The sequence below is a fragment of the Emys orbicularis genome, chromosome 20 (assembly GCF_028017835.1).
Source record: "Emys orbicularis isolate rEmyOrb1 chromosome 20, rEmyOrb1.hap1, whole genome shotgun sequence".
Classification (NCBI taxonomy): Eukaryota; Metazoa; Chordata; order Testudines; family Emydidae; genus Emys; species Emys orbicularis.
In genome coordinates, this window is record NC_088702.1 from 7,232,955 (window position 1) to 7,258,937 (window position 25,983).

The window sequence follows — 25,983 nt, forward strand, 5'->3', positions numbered from 1 at the left end:
AGTGTCAGACCAGGTCAGACTCTACCAGCCTGATTCTTGGTAACACCCAGGCCCTTTCGCAGTGCTCTGGCAGTACGAGTGGGCCCGACAATGGGGAACCCCCTCCCCCCTTCCCTGGCTACAGTGGAGCTGGCGTCAGGGCTCTGCAATGGCCTTGCCCCCTACGCTGGAGACCAGCAGCATGTCCAGAGTACCCTGCGTAACAGCTATTCTCCGCTTCCCAGGGCCCATTGGTCGCCATGGGGAGCAGAACATAATGTAGAGCAGCTTCCGGACTGCTCTAACTTACACTGTGGGGGGGCCAGGCAAGCCTCGGAACACAGGGAGCACAAAGGTGGCTTAAAGCCACCCCGTTTGTCAGTCCCCCAAGTGCAGGAATGGAGCAGGCCCCGTCAACTCAAGCTAACCCCCCCCCCCACTAAAAATCAATGGAGAGAAAAGAAGAGCAGAATACATCCCGATGGCAATTCTACATCTCCATTCTCCAAAAGGTGATGGGAAACGAGAGAGCTGACTGAGCCGCAAGCCAACCCCCCACCACCACCACCGGAGACAAAGACCTTCATTTAGCCGAGCGTTTACAAGAAGAGGACACACAACATACAGTCGCTCGCTCTACCAGCACAACAATCCCCAGCCAAGAGAGGTAGGTTGGGGCAGGGGTGGACATCAGTCAAACCCAGGTGCCATGTAGAACAGAGTTTGCGCTGGCCCGGCCCAGGGCAGCTCCCCACCCAAAGGTCCCGTGCTACGTCCAATGGGCAAGGCAGTCTGGATTTAGGCTTTGTTAAAGGCCGCCAGGACAGCCCAGATCATCTCCGTGGCGCTGGCTTTGGTTGCCTCCACGTCGGGGTCCAAGTCCAAGAGGTCCTTTGACCTGTTCATGGCCGTGTCGTACTTGTCGTCCGCCAGCGGGGTGAAAACGTTCTCCAGCACGTCCGAGGAGTGGGCCAGCACCAGCAAGGCCAAGGTCCTCCTGTCCATGCGGTGCGGGTCGTTCACCCACCGGTCCAAGACGCTCTCCTGCAGCTTCTTGAGCAGGCGCTGCTTCTCGGTGGTGTTGGTGACCGGGTGGGTGGTCATGTCGAAGAGCAGGAAGTTCTGCTTCTCCGTGGTCAGGATGCCCTTCTCCACCAGGTTCTTGGCGATGCGCTCCCGCACGTTGCGCAGCTGGTACTGCAGCTTGAAGGGGTTCCAGGTCTCGCCTGCGGGACGGGGAGCCGAGGTTTGCTTTTTAGTGGCAAAATCAAGGCAATAGGTGGGCATCCCCCCACCCCGCCCTGCGCCACGACATCCCCGGGAGAGCTCGGATACTGCACCTCAGCCACCCCTGCAATGCTGTTCCAGTCCTGGGACCCTCCACACCGCTCTGCCCATGTACCTCAAGCCTCTTCCCGTCTCAGGCCCCTGCCCAGTTCCCCCAGGACACCTTCAATTTGATCCATAAGCCCAGACACAACACGTGCCTGCTGATAGTGTGTGGGGGGGAGGGGGGGGCGGGGAAGCACCTTGGAACAGCACCAGTCATGCCCACCCCCAGGCCACCTCCCCCATCCCGGAAAGCAGCAGCCCCTCCCTACAGCTCCTAGCTGTTCCTCCTGCCTCTGCCCCCTCTCTGCCTGGCGCAGCCCGTTGGCTCAGCTGCCCCACAGGGAGGGGAGGGCCTGGCTGCACCAGGTGACCAAGCAATCTGGGGGGGGCCATAGGACCCTGCACCCCCTCCCCCCACGTCGCCTTTGCCTAAGCCCCTGTGCTATTCCAGTACCAGGCTCCACACAGTTGAGCCGATGCTCCTCAGTACGACCCACAACCCACTCACTAATGCACTAGCTGGAGTCCTGCTAGGGAAAATCTGTCTGCCCAGGAGGCTCAGCCCAGCTGCAGTGTCTGTGGACTTACCCTTAAAGGCCTAAGGACATGTCTACGCTATAGCCACACAGCCATAGTGTAGAGGCTTCCTAATCTCGATAGAAGGGGTTTTTCTGTCCATGTCGTTAATCCGTCTCCCGAGGGGCTAGGATCCTTCCGTCAACCAGGGTGACTTAACTACGGCGCTCCGTGCACAAAGGTTCCCACAGCCCGGAGCCACAGAGCTAGATGGAGCTAATTTTTACGTGTGGACCAGGCCTAGGTGAGGCTGAGTATTTAGGAAGCAGATCCGCACGGAGAAAAGCACAAAGGTTGCTCCGTCCAGACCAGAGACGAGCACGAACCCACCCATGCAACCTGCCAGCCTGGATTCCAGCCCAATCAGGGACGAGATCAGCCCCGGGCGAGATAAGTCTGAATGTGCCGGGAGGCACTGCCCATGAGAGGGGGAGCGCGTGGCCTCTCCAGCACGCTCCACCGCCCTGACCGGTTTAGTCCTTAGGCCGGGGTGGGCAAACTTTTTGGCCCGAGGGCCACATCAGGGAATAGAAATTGTATGGCGGGCCATGAATGCTTACAAAATTGGGGTTGGGGTGAGGGCTCCGGTTGGGGGTGAGGGCTCCGGGGTGGGGGTGAGGGGTTTGGGGTGTAGGAGGGTGCTCTGGGCTGGGATCGGGGGGTTGGGAGGGCAGGAGGGGGATCAGGGCTAGGGCAGGGTGTTGGGGCACGGGGAGAGGTTCAGGCTCCAGCTGGGTGTGTGGGTTCTGAGGTGGGGCTGGCGATGAGGGGTTTGGGGTGCAGGAGGGTGCTCCGGGCTGGGATTGAGGGGTTGGGAGGGGGATCAGGGCTGGGGCAGGGGGTTGGGGCATGGGGAGAGGCACAGGGGTGCAGGCTCCAGGCGGCGCTTACCTCAAGCAGCTCCCGGAAGCAGCGGCATGTCCCTTCTCTGGCTCCTAAGCGGAAGCGTGGCCAGGCGGCTCTGTGCGCTGCCCCATCCACAGGCACCGCCCCTGCAGCTCCTATTGGCTGCGGTTCCTGGCCAATGGGAACTGTGGGGGCTGCGGCAGCGTGCAGAGCGGAGCCCCCTGGCTGCCCCTATGCATAGGAGCTGGAGGGGGGAGGGGGCCATGCCGCTGCTTCTGGGAGCCGTGCGGAGCAGCCCCCGACCCTGCTCCCCAGCTGGAACACTGGAGCGGGGCAAGCCCCAGACCCCGCTCTACAGCGGGAGCTCGAGGGCCGGATTAAAATGGCTGGTGGGCCGGATCTGGCCCATAGTTTGCCCACCCCTGCCTTAGGTGATCAAGCAAGAACAAGCATAAAGTGGCTCATGGCAGAGCAGGCCACCGGGAAGCGGAGGAGGCTCCGTTCAAGGCCAGGCCGTCGTACCTGTGAGCAGCTCTATCCATGACTGGACTGTCTCTGCAGGCTCTGTGGCTTTGATGTGCTTAAGGGTCTCATCTAGTAGGACGTCGCCGGTCGGGGTGTCTGACTTTAAGAGCACCTAGGAGGACAAAGACGGACACACAGCTTGAGGCTGGATCCCGGACTGGCTGCCGTCCCTCTATCCCAGAGACGACGTGGCTTGATCCTGCTTTGGCTGGGAGCTTTGAAACTGGTTCTAACGGGAGAAGCCCAGGAAGCATCTTTGACCAAGATCAGCAAGATGCCAGGGCACGTGTAACCCACTGTGCTGCATGGGCTACATGCCCCATCCACAGAGGATATGACACTGCTACAGCCCATGTGACGCTACAAGGGACTCTCAGACCCACTGAAGCAATGAGGCATTGTCCAGTGCATAGAGCACAGGACGGGGTGTCAGGACACCTGGGTTCTACTCCCGGCTCTGTAATGTCCTTGTACGGATTCAGTTAAATCACGTGCAACTCTGAACACAGGCACGGGCTCAAAGCCAGCAGACGTCAGAGTTACGCCAGACTAATGGAGTTACAACCGTGAAAGTGAAAGGAACATCAGGCCTATGTGCCGAGAGGAAGGCTGGCCCAATGGTTAGAGAACCCGGCTCTCCAAAGCTAGTACAGTTCCCTGCTGTGACATTCTATACCTTGGGGGAGCGCGGTGACAGATTTTCGTTACCAATCTGCCTGTAACCCCCATACCCCTCAGTTATATACAATTGTGATCGTGCATATAAAGCAGGCCATGTAAGGTATCAGGGGAAAGGTTATGATCTGGTGAAAGTCACTGTTCTATCTAAATATGTATGTCATCAGTGCATATGAAGTTACGAGATTGTGTTGGATGGTTGTCACTAAAGCATGCTGTAAGTTGGGGAATTGGCCAGATATTAGCTCCCCAGAGGCAACAGCAAGGAAAGTAACCAACACCCGGGTGGGTGTCAAACAACCATCAACAGCCGTTGTCCAGAAAGGGAGCTACAATGCAATGACACCTGCATGAGGCCACACCAGGGGAATTGCTCAACCTTGCGTGGGGACTCAGCAATGCCCCCCAGACATGCCTGGACTTGTGTTCTCCAAGCACATGGGACTGAGGGTATAAAACAGAACACAGGGGCCCCATGCTTGGCCTTTCTCCTGCCCCCACCTATGGCCTTGGCTACACTCGGGACTTCACAGCGCTGCCGCGGCAGCGCTGTGAAGCGCAAGTGTAGTCGCGCCGCCAGCGCTGCGAGAGAGCTCTCGCAGCGCTGTATGTACTCCACCTGTCTGATTACACTGGCGCTTTACAGCGCTGTACTCGCTGCGCTCGGGGGGGGGGGGGGGGGGCGTTTTTTCACACCCCTGAGCGCAGCAAGTTGCAGCGCTGTACACTGCCAGTGTAGCCAAGGCCTATGCCGCAAGCAACAAGGACACTCAGAAGACTCCAAAGGAGGAGACTGGCCTAGACAAACCTGTATCTTAAGGACTGCAGTATCCAGTGTGGGGGAGAAAAACTGCTTAATTTAGATGTTACCCAGTCTAATAGGGTTGAGAGTTTAGACGGCGTGCTGATATTTTATTTTATTTTGGTAATCACGCTGACTTTTTGCCTATCACTTATACTCACTTAAACAAATTTATTGACTACAAAGCATAGATTTTTAACTGTTAGCTTTGCCAGTGTGTTTGCCTGAAGTGTTTGGTAAGGGTGTTTGCTCAGGTTTACAAAGGCTGGGGTATATCCACTTTCCACTGATGAAGTGGTGAACCATTTAATAAATTTGCACTGCTCATCTTGAGCAGCGCAATATGGTACATTCCTGGGGTACAGAGCTGGGAGGTTTGGCTGGTGCCTTTCTCGGTGTGATTCATGAGTGGTTCTGGGAGCATTCATGCAATCTAGGTGGGTGGGGGGCTCCACATGCTGTTGTGCTGAGTGAGAACAGGGCCTGGAGGGGGTTGCTGCTTGTCACGAGCAAGACATTGTGAGAGACAGCCCAGGCTGGAGAGTTAAGGGGGCACAACGGTCCCACAGTCCCAGGCTGCACCCCGGGGATCCCATCACACCTGCTCTGCCACAGACTCCTTGGCCCAGTCACTTAGCCTCTCTGTGCCTCAGTTTCCCCATCTCTGTACTGGGGATGACAGCCCTGCCCTGCCTCCCAGGGGTGCCTGAGGATTAAATGCATTAATAACTGAGTGCTCAGGTGTTACAGCGCCGGAGGCCACAGGAGTGCCTGAGACATCCATCTGGACGTAAGCTGCTATTGTCCATGCAAATCATCGTTATTCCAGAGGCACGAGAAGAAGAGAGATGCCTCCCCACCCCCTCCAGACAAATACAGGCCTGGCTCACTCCCCACATCTGACCCTGACCGCCTACCTTGTGGCCTCCTCGTCCCAGCCTCTCTGTCACGTTCTTCCTCCAAGGCCGCAGACCGGAGGCGGGGCCCGATCCCCACAGCGCCCCCCGTTGTAAATCTAGAGTCACTCCATCGCTTTCCTTGGAGCGACTTCGGATTTACCCCTGCAGCGCTGATCAGAACCAGTGTAAACGGGCTTGATTCTCCATTGCCCCGTGCCGTCGTTGACCCGGGTGCAGAACGCTCACAGGTTGGGATGGCAGCGTTCTGTAGCCAGGTCACACCGGGCTACATGACTGCAGGGCAGCAGGGAATCAGGCCTCATGGGTCTGAAAAGGTAGGGGGAGGGGATCTCCCCGAGGCTAAGGGCCTTGTCCTCCTTGTTGGCCCAACAGGCACAGAGACCGACCCCCGGGGCAGGGTACCTTTCTGTCCAGCAGCCTCTTCTTCCTCATGGTGAGCGACTCCAGCTGGATGCGTCCGCGCAGGGCCAGCTCGATGAGAATACCGCCGCGCAGGCCTGAGGAGATGCAGTCGTTCCAGAAGGACGTATAGCCCTGAGGAGGGAGAGCGGGGGAGGAACGCCACCGGCATTAGAGACAAAGGAACCCTAGTGGGACCGAGTCATCAAGAGGTCACTACAGCTCCTTTGTAGCCCACCCAGCTCTCCGAGGAACTGAAGGCAGCTCAAGGCCCTTCACTTCTAACAGCTAGGGATAATAGCACCACCTAGCCCTTCTCTAGCACTTTCCATCAGTGGATCTCAGAGCCCTTTACCACGGGGGTCAGGATCACCACCCCCATTTTACAGATGGGGAACCCGAGGCACAAAGCGGGGAAACGACTTGCCCGCAGGTCACCCAGCAGGCCAGAGGCAGAGCCAGTCCAGCTACGGAGTCTCCAGTGGCAAAGACCTGCCCTTTGGAGCAGGAGGGTCCAAGTTCTAACCCCGCTTTCCCTACAGCATCAGAACCACTGCCATGTTCCCCAGGTTGTGCAGAGTCGAGAGCCCTCAGGAGCGCATGGAGTCGAGAGGAAAGACAGAAGAGCCAGCGGTTCTGAAACACCAGGGCCCCTCTCCCAGCAAAAGCCCGGTCTGCCTATTGGCCCCACACGGGGCAATAGCCTGAAAGCGGCTTTTTTCGTATGATGGCTCCAGACCAACGCTAGGCACCCCCCCCAAAATGGACAACAGGGCCCGATTTTCAGAGATGCCGAGCAGCTGCAAATCCAAGCTTACTCACACCCCTGAGCGGCGTCACTTGTACCGACGTAAGCTGTAGCGTGTACATAGCCTAGCAAAGGGCAGAGAGACTTGACTAGCACAGCGTTAAAGGGTTGGGCCAGCAACCTGTAGTTCGCCTCACGGAGCCAACGCTGAGCAGCATATCACATGCCCTTCACCAACTGGCTCGGGTTACGGCAGAGAACATGCCCGCTCCAATGCAGGTTTCTTCAAGCACGTCCAGGTGTTTGGTGTTTGCAGAGCGGACGGGAAGTTTGCGCCAGCCCCGGCCTCTGAAACCTAGCCTAGGAGTTGAGTAAGAGTTTTGAAAACTAATCTGACTGCAGCCCACGCTGGCCTGCCAAACCGGCTCAGAGCAGAGCCCTGCAGCAGTGCTGGACAACGACTCAGGACTCCCGGGTTCTATTCCCACTCTGCCACTGAGCTGTTAGATGACCTCGGGCAAGTCACTTTGCCTCCGTTCCCCTTCCCACCTAGTCTATACATCTTAAGGATGGTCTCATACTATGCATGCAGGTCCTTGATCTCAGGGGAACTACTGTAACGTAAATAAGAAGTTTCACGCTTCTGCAATTCTGGGACTAGTCAACATTTGAGAGAGCAAACACCCGACCATGGAAAAGATTTGAGAGACAGATGTTAAGGTTTGCATAGGCTTTGGATGTGACCCTATAGAGAATTTTATTCTTCACAATAGGGGGAAAAAAATCAAATTAACCCACTACAGAGCACAAGTCTCAATGCAGTTCTATAGGTTTGAAAGAGTTCGGACCCGTAGGAAATTCTACAGGACCTTTTCCCATAAGGGACATTGCTTTCAGCATGGTGGGGCAAGGGGGGAAGAAGACGACAAGAGAGAGATTGAGTATCTGACTGTAATGGTATCATTGCTTGGTCCCGTTTGCCTGCCCACCACCAATTCCTCCCCATCAGCATTAAACCCATGGGGAAGCATGCCAGAAACACCACCATCCACCCTTTTTACGATGACCTAGAACTGGGTCAGCAGCTGACACGAAAACTAACCAAGGAGCAGTAACGGTTTCCATCAAACCAGCTTTCCCAGAGCTTACGAGATTTCTGAATAACGAGGCCGCTCAGGAAAACATGAAAGCCCTGACAACTTCAGACATGCATGCCGAACAATTAGCTGTAATCAGAAATTGCTTGTAAGCCCTGTCGTAAGAGCGCTCCTCGCTGTCCACAGCTTTATCTTTAAGCCCAAGGTGTACATCTTTGACTAAACTTCTATTAAGGTTTAGATAACAGCACTCTCCCCAGTGTCCTGTCCGGATTGCACTCTGGCTAATTACATTCTGCCTACTTAAATCCACCAAGTCAATTTCCAGCTAGCGATGGTATTACTTGCTCGCTTGGGATAGGAACCTCTGAAATTGTTGGGTAGCGTGGCTGCGTGCTGTTAAACAGCCGCCGCCTTCCACCCTAGAAGTGGCTGCATTTCGATCACGGGTGGGGACGTGCTCAACGGGCCAGATCCTCAGCTCAAGTAAACTGAGGCAGCTCTATTGAAGTCAGCGGAGCCACACTGATTTACACCAGCTGAGGATCTGGTTCTGTGTACCGGTTTATAGTCACACTCTCAGTTTTCTAATGCACTCCGTTACTAACCCTTCATACATTATAGCTATGAGAGACAGTCACTCAGATCACGCGAAATTCACCCGTCTCAGCACCAGGTTCCATACACCCGCCAGAGCCCTACACGGGGCGTGTAAGTGAGGCAAAGGCCTCCACACCAGGGCACATTTCAACCATTAAGCCTAGCTCAAGGGGTGTTGAATAATGCCCCCCCCGCCCCATGTAATAGCAAAGGGCCCGATCCTGAGAAGCGTCAAAGCCCTGCCACTCATCCCGTCTTCAGCATCATGATTACAGTAGGACCTAGAGTCGCCAGCCAGATCATGGCCCTGTTGTGGAAGAGTCCTTGCCTGGAACAGCTCAAAGGGGGCAGGAAGAGGCACTCAGAGAGGGACCTTGCCTCCCTGCTCCCAGTCCAGCGTTCTACCCACTAGATGACACCATTACACCAAATCGCTCCGGATCAGATCCAGACTGAAGAGGTTAATGTCAGCTGAGCAGAGGAGTATGGGAAATGCAATATACCATAGTCACACTATAACACAGGCACAGGAAAAAGGCCCATGAACAAGACATCCTGAACTCTTATCTTTTGGCAGGCAAGCGACTAAGGATTTGGACGCTGCTCGCAGAAGTCATCAAGGGAGAAGGGTCCAAAAATCAAGAGGAATTTTCTTTCACTACCTCTAGCTGAGGAGACAGATCAGCTGAGCACAATGAGGGGAATCAAATATTTTAAAACCAGCCAGATCACTGTTTGCTGGGAGACCCATTCGAACCCCGCAAAGCGTCTCGGTTGCAGTCCCTGACCAACGAAGGCCCTGATCCTGCAGATGGATTCACAGGTTCAAAGGCCAGAAGGCACCGCTGTGATCTCTAGTCTGAGCTCCTGCATGGCCCAGGCCAGAGAACTGCCCCAAAATAATTCCTAGAGCAAAGCTTTTGGAAAAAAACAGCCAACCTAGATTTAAAAATTGGCAGATATTTGCGTGCGTGCTTCACTTGCGTCAATGAGCCCGCTCCTAACCACACATGTCAACAGGAGCTTTGCCATAGACTTCAACAGAGATTGCAACAGTCCATAAAGCTGAACAAGCACATAAAAGTATTTGCAGAATCGGGGGTAGGAGGGGTAAGGCCTGAAACAGCATCTAACCAGCTTTCAGGCCTCTGAGTTCCAAATGCATCATTGGGAAAGATGAATAAACTCTGCAGATGCCAAGTTTTGAGGATTAGAAATGGAATAATAATTTTTAAAAGTATACAGATTAAAAAAAAAAAAAAAAAAAAAAAAAAAAAAGCAATATTCTGCAGCCTATAAAGGGTTAATCCATAACTCCAAACATCTCTTTCTGTAGCAAGCCCTGACACATGCACTGGGTGTGTTTCGTAGGGCAGAACAATAAAACGATACAATAAAAAGCTAACCTTTATTTGCTTTATTCATTTCCTTGTGGCAAGTGATTAAGCAACGCAGGAATCAAGAGTTCAGAGGATCTGCTGGGTGCTTTCTACAAAAGAAACTCTCCTTTTAACCACGCATTTTTTTGCTCTCCAGAAAAGGGTTTCAAGTTCACCCTTTATTTTTAAAGCAGGATATTTGCAATCTTTGGATTTCTGTCCAGATTTGGTTTCAGATTATAAATGCCAGACTGATTGTCATAGATCAATCCATCTGAGGGTAGGCAAAGAGATATAGTGAAGCTGGAAGAAAATGAAATGGCATCATTGGGCTTCCAGACAGAAAATGTTGCCCGTTTTCTTTCTCCTACCACCCCTCCACCTCTTTTTGGTCAAAACTTTCCCCTAAACTTTAGGCCGCATCTTTATCGTCCCTCAACGACTCCATATGAAGCCAGAGCAGTTTACAGGCAGAGAGATGGTTGTTCTTCCTGCTGGCACATCAGATTCAACTGGGATCTGAGAGTCAAGCTGGGTTCTTTCAACTCTGGTCAAAGTGGACCCTCTATACCCTAGCCTAGCATGAGACACACACTAGATATGGTTCAGAAGTATCCCGTGTGCTGAATACACATCAAAACAAGGGCTGTCCAGAAAACAAGAATTACTTTTCAGGAAATATTTTGAAGTTTTGACATTTGTTTCCATTCTGACGAGGAATAAAACCAAGATCTTACAAATTTGAGTGAGTGAGTGTGTGTGAGAAGAACAGAGAGAGAGAGAGAGAGAGGAAAAAAAAAATGACAGCAGAATAGCCAACTGCCTACTGATTATGGCACTCACTTAGGATATGAGAGACCCAGGTTCAAGTCCCTGGTCCAAATCGAGCAGAGCAGGAATTTAAACCTGGAACTTCCACATCCCCAGTGCGTCCCCCAACCTCCAGACTACTGGCCATTCTAGAATCTCTCTACTTCACTCTCTCTCTCACGCGCACACACACATACAAACGTTGACCAGAAATTCCATCGTGGATCCAAGAAATGTTCCCGACAAAAGTTTCATCCAAACCAATATGTTCCCACGAAAAGTTTCGGTTTTCACAAATGGGCATTTTGTGACAAAAACCATTTTGTTGAAAAGTTTCCGACAGGCTCAACTCAGAGCATTTTAAGCAAAAGCGGGCAATTTTTATTCTCCACATTGTACGAATAGGGAAACTGAGGCGCACAGTGGGGAAGTGACTTGCCCAATGCCACACAATGAGTTAGTGGCAGAGCAGGGCATAGAAAACAGGTGTCATAGAATCATAGAACTGGAAGGGAGCTCGAGAGGTCATCTAGTCCAGTCCCCTGCACTCAAGGCAGGACTAAGTATTATCTAGACCATCCCTGACAGGTTTTTGCCCAACCTGCTCTTAAAAATTTCCAATGATGGAGATTCCACCACCTCCCTAGGCAATTTATTCCAGTGCTTAACCACCCTGACAGTTAGGAAGTTTTTCCTGATGTCCAACCTAAAGTCATGATTCTTAGTCGGGTGCCATGGCCGCTGGAGCACACGATTTCTGCCTTTTCTTTGAGAATGAGGAGAAGAATATCGAGGAGCAACATGCAAAACACAGAATGTCAGGTTTTTGGTCCGATCCATCACCAGTGAGTCCCCTTTTCATCACATTACAGAAAACTGCTCACAAGAGCTTATCAGCATCGGAGCTACAATCCACCCCACCCCACTGGCAACTGGGTTCCAGGAATATTTGTAGGGTGGGGTGGGTGTGAGAAAAAGAGTTTGAGAACCACCGGTACCAGCCAACAGGATGGAGGAAGAATTTCACAGCAAGATGGGGCCATATCCAAATCCGCCCCCCTCCCCTCCCATATCCCCCCTCCCCCCCCGCATTGTTAGCTCCCTAGACTTGGCCCCTTTCCGATTCATCTTCCAGCCATTCTATAAAACATTAACTCAAGAGACAATGCCACATCCCTACAGAAAAGTAGTGTTGCAAGAATCAGTTTGAATGAGCCATTAATTAGGAAAGACCAGCAACATTTTTCAGCCCTGACATCAGAGGAAAGGATAACAGAGTTTCTTAGGACTGGTCCACATAAAATTAGCTCAACCCAGCAACTGGGCTCGGGGCTGTGAAAAAACCCACACCCTTGAGCGATGGAGTGAAGACTGCTTAAGTCCCCATGTAGACAGCACTAGGTTGATGGAAGAATTCTTCTGTCCACCTAGCTACGCCTCTCGGGGAGGTGGATTAACTGTAGCAGTGGGAAAACCCCTCCTGTCGCTGCAGTGTCTACACTGAAGCGCTGCTGCTGTAGCACTAAGTGCAGACATAGGTTCGGGCCTGGTCTACACTTAAGTCAGCAGAGCTACGTCAGTCGGGGATGTGAAAAATCCTGTGCTCCGTAGCCATGCCAACCTAACCCCCAGTGTAGACGTAGCTAGGCTGACAGGAGAATGCTTCTGTGGATGTAACTACCGTCGTTCGTGTGTGCGCGATCCTAAACCGACAGAAAACTCTTTCTGCCGGTGCAGGGCGCATCTACCCCAGGGCCGGCTCCAGGCACCAGGCAACCAAGCTGGTGCTTGGGGCGGCACCTGGAGGGGGGCGGCGCGGCGCTCGGGCCGCCGGGGAGAGCAGGGCCACAGCCGGGCTCGCCGCCCTCCCCCCCCCGCGCCCTCCCCCCGGCTGCCGGGGGGAGAGCGGCGAGCCTCAGCCGGGGCTCGCCGCCCTGCGCTCTGGCCGCCGGGGGGAGAGCCGAGCCGAGCCCCAGCCGGGGCTCGCCGCCCTCTCGCCGCCCTGCCCCCGGCGCTCTGGCTGCCGGGGGGGGGGGAAGAGCCGAGCCCCCACCGGGGCTCGCCGCCCTCCCCCCCGGCACCCTGCCCCCGGCCGCCGGGGGGAGAGCGGAGCCCCCGCCGGGGCTCGCCACCCTCGCCCCGGGGCTCCGGCCACCCTCCCCCCCGCGGGAGAGCGGAGCCCCCGCCGGGGCTCGCCGCCCCCCCCAGGCTCCGCCCCCCCCCCCCCGCAGGGGGGGGGGGGGCGGCCGGAGGCTTTTTTGCCTGGGGCGGCAAAAAAGCCAGAGCCAGCCCTGATCTACCCCACAGTGTTTATGCCGGCATAGCCAAGGCAATGGAGCTATGCCGGTACAACCGTCTCCGTAGCGTGGACAAACTCACAGCAGGAACGTGCGGCTGCAATCTCTGCAAACAGAACAGCACACCCCTTCCTGGGCAGTAATCACCGTATCCCTCCCTCGAGGCCACCCTGAGCAGCCCCAGAGACAAGAGGCCAACTCCCTCTTCAGAGAGAAATCATCATTTCGCACACCGATTGCCTAGGGAAAATCCTCCACAGTTGCCCCTCTGTGGCCAATGCCAAATCATGGGCCTACGTGGGCTAACGAGCCAAGAGACACGGGCAGTGAGCATCTAGGGGTTAGAGCATAAGTACTGGGAGTCTCAGGACTCCCGAATTCTAGACCCAGCTCTGAGAAGTGGGGTCACGTAGTAAGAGCAAGGAATAGACAGTCAGGACTCTATTCACAAGCTCTGTGACCGTGGGTAAATTGCTTAACCTCTCTGTGCCTCAGTTTCCCCATCTATTAACCCCTCTCTCTCTCTCTCTCTTGCAGGGGCAGCTGTGAGGCTTAATTACATGGCTGCACTTGAGGGCCCATGGGATGCTTCAGCTAAAGCATAAGGGAGAGAAACACAACAAGAGTTCTGATCTCTATAGAGCTCTAACTAGCCTAGAAGCTGATTCTCTAAGAGAGAGACCCACCCCCAGATAACCAATTGCAGCTGCTGGAGGGTATTATTAATTATTATTATTATTTATTTGCATTATCATAGCATTTAGGAGCCCCAGTCATGGCCCAAGACCCCCTGGTGCTAGGCGCTGTACAAATCCAGAACAAAAAGTCAATCCCTGCCCCAAAGAGTTTGCAATTTAAATCTAAGACAAGAGACAATGTTAGGGGTTGCTTCTCCCATTAGTCTCTAGTAGAGGGTGGCACAGAGCACTTTCACCCAGGCATGCTCAGCTGTGAAGTTCGCTTCTACTGTTGGCTCATCCGAGCCTGGAACTTGCCACTTCCAGAGCACAGCGTGTGTGTCATAACCCCTCCACTGTGAACACAGATTCTCCCCAAGCGTCAGGGACCTGCGCTTTGACATCAGCGGGCACCGAGTTTTATCTTTGCCGTCACCACACAGTTCCAAACGGGCCTACGCCTGCAGCTCATGCAAAAAGTATTGCAACGAATCTGTGGGCCCCCTTACACCTCCATCACATTAGCCGCTGACCTTCTGTACCTACCCACTGCCATGGCAGAGACCTCTGTCTGCTTTCTGAATGTGTCTGGGTCCTACAGATAGTCCAAAGGACACATGGTTGAAAGCAGAAGTTCTCAACCCCGGGGGGAATCAAACTTTCCAGGAGGACGTCGCGACCTGGCGCATGGGGTCAGGACTATGATGCCATTCAGGTTTGGCCTGGCTGCTCCCTCCAGTATGCCAGATGGAGGGGCGGCTGGGCCAAATTTGAATGAGTGGCATTGCGACCTTGTGCCCGGGATCACAACGCCCAGGAACACTCATCAATGCTGAAAGAGATTCTGCCCGGCAAGCGTTGTGGGTATTAAGGTATGTGCTTTGACAACATTTCCCAGCCTAGGAACAGTTAGACAGCAGGGTCAAAAGACTGATTTATTTAACGCAGAATCCCCTTTATTGGAATCAGTGTATTAATGGCCCCAGGTCCAGCTAGATTACATTGGACAGTCCCATTTTGTAAGGGGGGGAAGGGAGAAAGAGCAGTCCAAGTTTAAAAAGGGGGGTGGGGGGGGGGGGGTTGTGGGTTCATGATTCAAAACAGGTTCAGAACCCTGGTTTAAAGCAACCTAAATCGGGCTGAAGCTAAAGGGTTTGGCACCAAAAGAGTTAAAGGGAATTAAAGGTCACTGCACTGCTCCAATTACATTTGCACCTGAGCGGCTCTCAAATATTTGCTCTCTGAGGTTATCCCCAGCATCCGGCTTATCACCCTGCTTGCCTATAACGTCCTACTTAAATTAGCAACCCCGAGCTTTTATTGGTGCTCTTGAACTAGAGGCATCGAGCAGCACCTTATAACCGGGATATTGCCCAACCGAGCCCTGCAGCATGATTTCCAGAGGCGCTGGCTGCTGCTGAAGTTACTGGGAACTGCAGGTGCTCCGCACCTCTGAAAAATCAGCCCCCTTGTTTTACAGGGGCTCAGTTTTGAGGACCCAGGAGGCAGTATGACCTAGTGGATAGAGCACTGGAATAGGACTCAGGAGACTCTGAAAATATACTCTCTTCAGGCTAGGAGGAAGGATGTCCTAGTGGTGAGGACGCTAGCTGGAATTCAGGAGACCTGGTTTCAATTTCCTGCTCTGCCACACGCTCCCTGTGTGACTCTGGTCAAGTCCCTTAGCCACTCTGTGCCTCAGTTTCCCCCCCACTGTACAATGGGCATAACAGCCCTGCCTTGCCTCGCGGGGGGTGCGTGATGATAAATACATTAAAGATCATGAGGTGCTCAGACATTACGGTGATGGGGCTAGATAAGTACCTGAGACATCAAGAAGAATCGATCCAAGGGAGCAGACAACTCAGAATAACAGAGTTTGCAACCGTTCGCTTCTAGGTCAGCAGCTTACTCTGGGGAGCATCAAATGGCAAAGCTAGTTACCAGCTGCTAAGCAGTAATCGAGCTGGCTGGGTCTCAGTCCAGTCCCTGTTGGCCCAGTTGTCCACGTCACATAAAGCCATCCTCACAAATGGCCATCTCCGTAGAGGGAACAAGAACGGACTCCCCAACAGATCAGGCTCAAGACACACGGGCAGGGAAGCTGGTTGTCCATGTTGCATTTACCCTTCTAAGTGAAGGGCTGTTAAATCAGCACCTTTCACCTCTTGGGGGAACCAATAAAACAGGAGCCGAAAGGCCTCAGCGACGGCAGACTGAAGATAGACTCACCAGTCCAGCAGAACAACCCGCCTGAAATGCAGCCACAAATAGCCACGTGTGAGCAGAGAGACATGTCCAGCAGAGGAATCCATGGCTGTTTTATTCAGGGAATGAGAAAAGCTATGGAAGGACAACGCAGGCACAAGGACAAATGGGATGAAGGAGTGACTGCATTGCACTGGTGCTGTGTGTTGAAAAGGCCAGATCATCCCAGATTATGCAGGAACAAAATCTCCGAGCAGGGAACAGGACATTTGGGAAGCAGACAAGGTCTGTCCCACCTAGAATGGGAAGAGGCTGGGGGCTCGCCCTTCTACACCCACTGATGGCCTGGTATCTGCACAGAACTTGGACCCATGTGGAGAGTAAATGTAGAAGGTTTGTAACCATGAGAAGGTGGTGGTTCTGGAACAGCCTCCCAGGAGGAGCGGGGGGGGGGGGGACACAGACAACCTAGCTAGTTCGAAGACGGAGCTTGATAGGTTTATGAGTGGGAACACATGATGTGGTTGCCTGTGATAGAAGGGATAACAATGACTAGGAAGTCCCTTCCAGACCCGTGTCTCAAATTCGGCAAAGATGCATGCATCTCACTCAGCGGTGATTTTTAAAAGCAGCTTCCTTTCAAATAATAGAGAAAAAAATATTTCCAGCCCTTGGGGCTTCAGAGAGATGCCTGAAAATGTGCCTTCTAAAGGCTCCATCGGAAGATTTTTAAGACAATCTTGATTTTGGGTGGGCCTGACTCATGATTTTTACACACTTAGGGCTGGCAACATTGCACATACTCAACCTTTCCCGCACGAGCAATCCCACTGATTTCAAATGCAAATTTAGGCACAAGTACAGGAGCTTGGCCTTAGAGTCTAAGCCCCACAGGGGCTTTATCTACTGTATCTAACTAGAATTCTGTGCAGCATCAAGCACAACGGGGATCTGATTTTGATTGGCAGAGCTGGATACGGAACCCAGGAGTCCTGACCCCCAGTCTCTTGCCCTACCCCCTGTGCAAACCGAGAGTCAACCACCTTCGCTGGTTTGAACAATCTCAGACTTCTAGTTACCATGTTAGCAGCCACAAACACAGACAGCCCTTCTCGGGAGCATTGCAGTCAGAGGTGCCAAGGCGTTCCTTTCAAAGACACTGCACCGCCCCATTCCATAGCAAGAAGCCACTCCTGGCTGCGCTGAACAAAAAGGGTACAGTCTAATTATTTTAAATGGCACCTGACTGCAGGCAGACAGAAGAGATCTGTTGCTTCAGTGAGATGAACTAATAGCAACTACTAAAGTACTGAATGCCTCGTGCTATAATCGCTACAGATCCAGGTTAAGGAGTGCACAAGGGTACCCTGACTGATAGATCTCACAGCGGAGAGGAAGCTGTCTAGCAGCTGGCTTTCATCATCAGATTTAGTTATATTTAAGGCCCTACTTGAATCGCGGGATGATTGTCAAATAATTGTGGCTGAGTTGCGGACAAGACATGGAAAAAAATCAGGGAAAAGTAATAATGGACCTTTATTAATTGAGGAAATTTGGATAAGCCAGAGAAGCCCCATTTATTTAAGAAAAATTTGCTGGAACAATATAAACAAGTATTATGCAATGCCTGCTAATTTTTTTTGTTAACCAGACATTTTGCTGCAGCTATATTACAGTCATTAACGCGCGGGGCTGACAGCCCGAGCCCCAGCCGCTATTAGCTCAGATACATGGAGTTCTACTATGCTAATGGGGGGAAAAAAGTGTGTGTTGCAAATCTCAATGTGTGCAAAATCGTGGGACTTTGCAAAGTTCGCTAATTACAATCAAAACGGCTGTGGAAGTCTAATATTGCGGGATCCGCAATATTGCAAATTAAGTAGGTTATATTAAGTTGGTTATACACCTCTACCTCGATATAACGCTGTCCTCGGGAGCCAAAAAATCTTACCGCGTTATAGGTGAAACCGCGTTATATCGAACTTGCTTTGATCCACCGGAGTGCGCAGCCCCCCCCCCCGGAGCACTGCTTTACCGCGTTTTATCCGAATTCGTGTTATATCGAGGTAGCGGTGTATTACAATAGCATCTAGAGGCCTCATTGCACTGGCACTGTACAGCCACACAGTGAGAGACAGTCCCTGCCCCAGAAAAGCTTATAATCAAACAATTTTTAATCATTTGTATTGTGATAGCACTTAGAGGCCAGAGCCCCAGTGTACAAGACAGGCAAAGGGTGGGAGAAAATACTATTATTCCTATTTTACAGATGGGAAACTACGGCACAGAGATATTAAGTGATTTGCCCAAGGTCACACAGGGAATCTGTGGCAGAGCCAGAGCTTCCAAGTCCCAGCCCAGTGGCTTAACCCCAAGACCAAAATTTCCTTTCTGACTTTGCTCTGGTATTGCAAAGATTACAGACAAAATGATGGAAGGAAACTTTCAGGAAGACAGAGCTACCTAATTCCACACAAATAAACAGCACCTCCCCCTGCAGTTTCAAAGTTGTTGGGTTTTTTTCTTCACTTATGTGCTAAAAATACACCACCAACAACCTCTGACCACTGTTGCTGTGTGCTGCTAAACAGCTGCTGAGTTACACCCCAAAGGGGCTTTTCGATCAGATAATGGAAACATTTATTTCCTTCAGTTATATGGACATTTTAATCCTGCTGTAGGGCCAGAACTTGCAACCTTTTCTCCCATCAGGGTCAGGCTTTGTTAGTGTCATATATTTAACGGGCCTTGCCTGTCAAATGAAAGTAACTCCCCCCAGCCCAAGAAAATCCTGTACCGTGCAGATTTGCACATTTTCACCTGCAATATAGATTCGATTTTGCTTCTGTCGCAACGGACGTGCGTGTCTGTTCTTTATAAGTACTATGGAGTGGTCAACAGCTGTTGGGATCCTGCTTGGCATAGATATGAGGCGTTATAATGCAGGTGGAAAGAAGAACTCTTGTGCACTGGGACAAGGAATTCACTTTTCAGAGACCATTAGGGGAAGCCAAGAATTCCTGGGTCCAATTTCCTATTGCCCAAGGGCCCCTTTGTACAAAGGAGATTGGCACAGAGGGTCTGCAAAGCCGGTTTTAACAAACAACCCTGGTGCCGGTAGCTGCTGCACCTGGCATAGAGCCAGATGTGCCTCTGAAGCAGCCCAGCGTACAAGGCGAGTTGTTCTGCTGTAGGGTGTGGGCGGACCAGAGAAAGGATGGGGGTCTGGCTAGGGTGGACTGGTAGGTTGGCAAATCTATGTGCCATTTAGGGCAGCCCTGGCCTTCGCTGAGGCTGCACGGGCCCCTTAATAGGTGAGGTGTAAATGGCCTCTCCTCTGCCTGTGCGCAGGGATGAATCCGCCCCCTGTATTGGGAGCACGGCCCAGCCCCGCTCTCTCCAAAAGACTCGCAGCTTTCTTGCCTATGGACCCTGTCACAAGGGCCTTGTGCAAAAAAGGCGGAGAGGCATTTTGCTTCTTTATGCCACACCACGTTTACTTCCTAAACAGAGCACCGATCCAACAGGGTCAGGCAGGAAGCAGGCAAAGAACCAACCACAATGGCAAAATGCCACAAGATCCTCCCACTTAGGGTTACCATATTTAAAAAATAAAAAAAGAGGACACTCCACAGGCCCTGGCCCCGCCCCTTTCCCACCCCGCCCTGCCCCAACTCCACCCCTTCCCTGCCCCAACTCCGCCCATTCCCCGCCCCTTCCCCAAAGTCCCCGCCCTAACTCCCCCTCCTCCCTCCCAGCCACGCGAAAAGGGCTGCCCGAGCGCTACCAGCTTCACGGTTTGCCGGGCAGCCTCCAGACCCTGCGCCCCTGGCCGGCGCTTCCCCAGCACAGCTGGAGCCCGGGAGGGGAAGTGCCCAGCTGGGGGCGCAGGGTCTGGAGGCTGCCCGGCAAACCGTGAAGCCGGTAGCGCTCGGGCTTCGGGCAGCCCCCATGCCTCCGGACCCTGCGCCCCCGGCCGGGCACTTCCCCTCCCGGGCTCCGGCTGCTGTGCTCCTCCCCTGACTCTTCGGCTCTGTTTAAGAGCCGAGCTGCCCAAGCGCTACCGGCTTCGGGCAGCCCCCATGCCTCTGGACCCTGCGCCCCCGGAGCCCGGGAGGGGAAGTGCCCGGCCGGCGGTATTTTTCCGGACATGTTCGGCTTTTTGGCAATTTGATTACCAAAAAGCCAGACATGTCCAGGAAAAACCGGACGTATGGTAACCCTACTCCCACTGCCAGGCAGTACAGCAGCAGCAGACCTGCCCCCTGGAAGATCATCCATCCAGCCTCTGGGGCAGGAGGGAAAGAGCTGGGGATCCACCAGCCTCGTCACCATACCCCCTGGCACAGCCGTGCCTTGTTGTGGCCCTGGGCTTGATGCCACTCAGAGGGTGCTTATGCGCCCCTTTGCACAGAGGAACTGCACTGGTTCTGTTGCAAGAGGGGCCTCTGGATCCACAAAGGGGGCAGGCATTGCCCCCTACAGCACTTTCCCACAAGCAAAGCCAGGAGCAGTTGCTTCCATCAGTGGCACTGCCCATGTAACACAAACGCTGGCAGCCAAAGACCCGTTACCTCCTTATCCTTCAGTCCCAGGAGCAGCACTTCCTCCATGAGGGTCAGGCGGATATCTTTGGAGTCACCCGACTCCTCCTCATCCAGGTTTCGGTCTTTCGAGTCGTCGTCCTCGCCCTCCAGCCTCTTGTCGGCGTTCTTGCCCACGTCAGCACGCCGCCCTCTGTGAATGAGCGTCGTCATCCTCTCCCACAACTAGGCGCTAGCAAGGGTAACCAAAGGAAGTATTGATGGGTGCACCGGTTCCAGAAAGGATGGCTTAAAGGCACTAAATTACAGGGAACTGAAGACTGGAATTCAGGTAGGGCCAGGACAGCCCTGCCCCTTTACAAGGCAAATATTCTTACTCCAACACTGCTGGGCAGCATTTACAACACAGGAGTGGCTGCATTGCACTGGTGCTGTGTGTTGAAAAGGCCAGATCATCCCAGATTATGCAGGAACAAAATCTCCGAGCAGGGAACAGGACATTTGGGAAGCAGACAAGGTCTGTCCCACCTAGAATAGGAAGAGGCTGGGGGCTCGCCCTTCTACACCCACTGATGGCCTGGTATCTGCACAGAACTTGGATCCGTCTGGAGACTTAGGGCTTCACATAGGTTTTCATCCTTCCTAGCCTCATGGAGCCAGGCTGTTGTGGCTTGGCTGCTTATGGCTTTCGCCGGAGTCCCTCACTTCTTTAGGGAAGGGATAAATTTAATGAGTAATCCCTGCAGGAGAGGAGGAAATGGAGGTACACCAGAGGGGCTGCCCACCCTGGCCTAATCCTGCAAGTACCCCAAAACCCCAGCTCTCACCTCTACAGGTTCTAGGGCCAGAAGAGAACGTGCTCACTCCCTCCCCCGCCCACCTCCATTTCACATAAAAGGGGCTTTTGCTTCCCACAGCTGATGGGACTGCATGGCCCAGTTCCTTAGGTGAGTTAGGGTAGGAAGGAGCTATAGAAAACGAACTGGACTCAGGCACTGAACCTAAGAGGCAAAGGAGGAGATGTTCCCAGCAGCCCCTGTCCATGCTGGGGGGGCCTAGGGAAGAGACACAGGCACCCCCACACACACACATACTTCCCACTACCTCTGCCAGGAAAACTTAAATTCCAGCAGGAAAAAAAAATAATTTAAGAGGGGGAAAATCCTCCCCCCTGAAATTTACAAATTAAATGAGATCACTGTGAAATTTACAAGTGACTTCCCAGTTATTTAATGTTGGTGCCTAAGAATTTAACCCTTGTTGGAGATTTTCCCCAGCCTTACCTGTGACTCTGATCTCCTCTTCTGGGAGGCCTCGTCCACCCCCCCCTTCCCCTCTGCTTTGCCTGGTATTAAACTTCTGAGCCCAGAGAAAATAGAAACTTTACTTCCTGGTTGAGCTGGAGCAAGGGGGAGGAAACACATCAGCTTCCGTATCCCTGGGTAACCTATCATGGTGTTTGTTAATGCCCAACTCAGAGGCTGTTCCTCCAATAGGGATTGCAGGGGGTGGGTCCCTGCTGGTACAGACAAACTTGTAGGGTGGCACTGCTTTGTGTCTTTTTCTTTGTTGACAGCTGAGGAAACCAATAGGAAGATGGGGGGATGGTGGTAGTTTGTTCAGCCCCCAACGCCCCCGACCTATGGCAGATGCAGAAATCACCACCTTGAAGACTGGAGTCATAAAGGTGTATTGTTATGAAGCTTGGTAGGATTGTGTTGTGCTGTGTGTACGGCACCTGTGCTATGTTACCTTGCATTGTGTGTGGTGAAATTGTGCAGTATTGCCTTGTATTCTGTACTGTGCAACAGAAGAATATTGCATGGTATCTGATGTTAGGGTGACCAGATGTCCCGATTTTATAGGGACAGTCCCGATTTTTGGGTCTTTTTCTTATATAGGCTCCTATAACCCCTCACCCCCGTCCTGATTTTTCACATTTGCTGTCTGGTCACCCTATCTGATGTGCAGCAGTTTTGCCTGTTGTTCAGCCATGCAACGTTACAGGGTGCAAGTTATGCAGCACCGAATTGTTATCACATAGTTTACCCAGCCATGCAGTGTAGCATTGTGCTGGACAATACAGATAACAGCGAGGCAGTCATGCATCTTTTTGTAACAGTTCTGTTGTGTAGGTGTGCTATGGTATTGCATCATATCATGTCACAGCCATGTAGGGTGACCAGACAGGAAGTGTAAAAATCGGGATGGGGGTGGGGGGCATAGGTGCCTATATAAGAAAAAGCCCCCAAAATCGGGACTGTCCCTATAAAATCAGGACATCTGGTCACCGTACAGCCATGCAATATTGCACAGTATCTCATGCCAGCATCTGCTAGGCAGCTGTGCAATACTGTATCGTATTGCATGCTGTGCTGCTGTGCAGTATTTTAGCATATTGTATATTGAACGAGATGTAGTATGCGGTGCAGCTATGCAGTGATGTATTGCATTTGTCATCCAGCATTTTGATTATAGCGTTTATCTGCATTTCACTACATTTCAGTCGTGCAGTATTCAATGGAAAGCTTCTGTTTTGAGATCATGTGGACAGCAGAACGAGAGACAGAAAGGGGAGTATTGGCTGTAAAGAATGTTTGGGAGATAAATCTTGTAAAAGCCATCTACAAAATTAGCAAAGTCTGAGGTTAAAATTAGCTGTTCGTCAATTAAATCCCACTCATCTAGCTCACTCCACTGAACTATGAATGAATGTGCTGTGACAAATGTACAAATCCCTCTGCAAACGATTGGCAAATCCCTGTCCACAGGAATATAGAAAATTGAAGCAAAGTTCTGCTGTAGGGTAAATTACAACTGGTTGGCTATTTAAAATGTGCCATCTTTTCAGTAGTTTTCACCATCAGAACAATATTGTGTTTTAAAGTATTTTCCTTTTTTCATCCCATATCTTATTCATAAGCATGTTAAGATGGCAAGAGGGAAAACCCCCTTCTGTAGGAACTCTTGGGGAAAAAATTGTTTGAGTGAAGCATAAGAGGCTGTATGAAGTCCACTAGGAACTTCGCTCTTCCTATTAATTATATGTGGAAGGCACTCAGATAGAAAGCTGGTGGGAGGCAGCGGAAAAACCGTTGAGGCCTGGGGGTAGTTTTTGTTACCATAAATATGGGCATTAAAGTGTGATTATGTGTAGGAACTTGGAGAACTCCACTTTCAGGGCCTGTTTGATGACCGAGAACAGTATACGGGGAGGAAGGATTAAAGATCGAATGTTGCACTGTCTTGTCTCTCTCTCGCTCTTTTAATTCTTGAACACAGAAGAGCTTTGGGAATAGGACCATGTGAAGAAACCCCGTGATGGCATACCACAGGGGGTAGAGGGGAACTGAGACTCAACTAGGGTTACCCCCAGACACAGAAGTGTGCAGGGAAGAGTCCTGTTTCAAGGGCATCAGCGCCCACCCTCTCCCCACGTGAGCTTGGGTACAAAAGAAACTGAGGGGCCATCCAGAAGCTGAGCTGGCTGGAGCAGAGACCAGCAGTACCTAGGAATGACCCACTCCCTCCCATCTACCCCTTTGGTCTCCCCACTTCAGTCTCACTGCCCCTGCTCCCCTTCCTTTCCTTTGACCCTCGCCCTCCTGCCCCCCTCTTCCTCTCTAATTCCCTCTCAACAATCCTCTTCCACCTTTCAAAAAAGAGAAACCAACAAAAAAATTATCGCACATTTGTGACCATCACATTATTCACTCGGCTTGTATGGGATTGTCCTATTCCCCCAGCCCTCTGTCTCTCTTGTCAGTTTAGATGGTAAGCTGTTTGGGGCATGGACTCTTACTCTGTTTGTACAGTGCCTAGCAGAGTGGCATCCTGATCTTGGGTGGGGTCCCTAGATGCTACCATAATACACATAATAAATGCAGTGCTGGCTGGATGTCTACCTGCAGTAGATACTCCTGGGGAAAACACGTGCAGAATTTATGTCCCCTGCAGATTTCTTTGCTTCCCTGCAGAAAAATGACTTTCTGACAGGGAAGCAAAGGGAAGCCACAAGAGCAGTCATGTGCCCCTCCCCAGCAATATGTTTTGGGTGCCCAGGGCAGCCGGCAGAGAGGTAAATCACTGTGAGGCAGGGGGCAGGACTGGGGAAGACCTGGCTGGTGGCTCCTACACTGTGCTGGGTTCAGCTGCTAGTCCCAGCTGGGCTGGGGAGGATGGGACTTTCTCTTCCTCGGCATGGCATCCAGTGCCGGGTCAGACCCACCCCCAGATTTCTCCTCCAGCTGCAGGAAGCTCTGCAAACTCCCCCCCACACACACTTCCTGCACCCATTGCTCCTCAGCTGCAGTGGGAGGGATCCCTGTAAAGGGAGCTGCTTCCCCATCTACCCAACCCCCATGCATCCAGACCCCCTCATGCCCTGACCATCCCCCCAATGAGCCCCACTCCCCCTGCACCTGGACCACCCTGATGAGCTACCCACACCCAGATCTGAGCCCCAACCAGCTGCACCTGGACCCCATCCCACTGAGCCCCACTCCCCCAGCATCTGGACCCCCCCACCCAAACCCTCCCCTACCCAGACCCCCTTGCTGAGCCCCAACAACCTTCACCCGGACCCCCCTGCAGAGTCCCATTACTGTTGGACCCAGACTCCCCCAAATGGTGCATCCAGATCCTTCCCACACCCGGATCCCCCACTGAGCTGCCCACACCCAGATTGCCCCACACAGAACCCTCTCAACCCCCACCTGGATCCTGCCTTGTTGAGCCTGCCTGCCCACACCTGGTGCACCTGGCATGGAGGGGCAGGGCCCTGGGGTGTTTCTGGGGCAGGCCCTGTCCTTGGGCTTTCAGGGTTGGGTTCAGCTTTACCACTAAGTCCGTGACCTGGGGGGTTGGGGGGGGGGAAGAGCTGCATAGTTGTTATGCTTATAAGAAGCACACGGTATTGGGTATGTTTTGGCTAACACAGTGGCCTGTGTTCCCCAGTGCCATTCTGGAGCCTCCACATTTATTTGACAAATAAAATTTGCAGAATTTTAAAATATTGTGCACAGAATTTTTATTTTTTTGGCACAGACTATCCTCAGGAGTAAGTAGTGACCATCTGACTGCCCTGGGAATCAAAGCTAGTTGCAGATTCAACAGGTCATCAACACTATAGGAAATGGAACCAGTATCAACACATCTTTGCAACGTGTGTTAGTTACATTTCAGAATTTAACAGAACAGATCTAAAGGGTTTGTTACTGTCAATGTATTTTATATTAAACAGTTTTAGAAGTGGCTGTTCTGTACCTTAGGAGGAATTATGGTCAGCTCTTCCAGCTAACTTTATTCCCCTGTTCAAGGTTACTTAGGTTAATTGGTTTCTGGTATTGCAGGGGGATTAATTTGATACTTGCTGTGAAGTTTGAACTCTTTGTTCCTCCTGAGGATTATGGCTGGGGAGCTTTTCCCATTCGCTCTAAAGGAGCCTTGGAAATTCTGAATTTCCTGATGTGAGCTCCAGATTTTGGCTGCCCCCATAGGGCTGTGTTAAGGTGTCAAATAATACAGAAAGCTTCCAGACTTCTATATATTACCCAGTTGTAGTACT

The 25,983-nt window shown here is 52.2% G+C and overlaps 1 protein-coding gene across 1 annotated transcript; it reads right to left on the minus strand.

Annotated features, from left to right (window-relative positions):
- Positions 1–512: 512 nt before the first annotated feature.
- On the minus strand, positions 513–21,817 carry GOLPH3L (golgi phosphoprotein 3 like). The gene is made up of 5 exons (XM_065420223.1): positions 21,701–21,817; positions 20,448–20,649; positions 6,061–6,192; positions 3,256–3,370; positions 513–1,205 (listed from the first exon to the last, which is right to left on the minus strand). The coding sequence occupies exons 2-5, from the start codon at positions 20,628–20,630 to the stop codon at positions 778–780; spliced, it is 858 nt and encodes a 285-aa protein (XP_065276295.1). The 5' UTR covers positions 20,631–20,649; positions 21,701–21,817; the 3' UTR covers positions 513–777.
- Between the last annotated feature and the right edge of the window lie 4,166 nt (positions 21,818–25,983).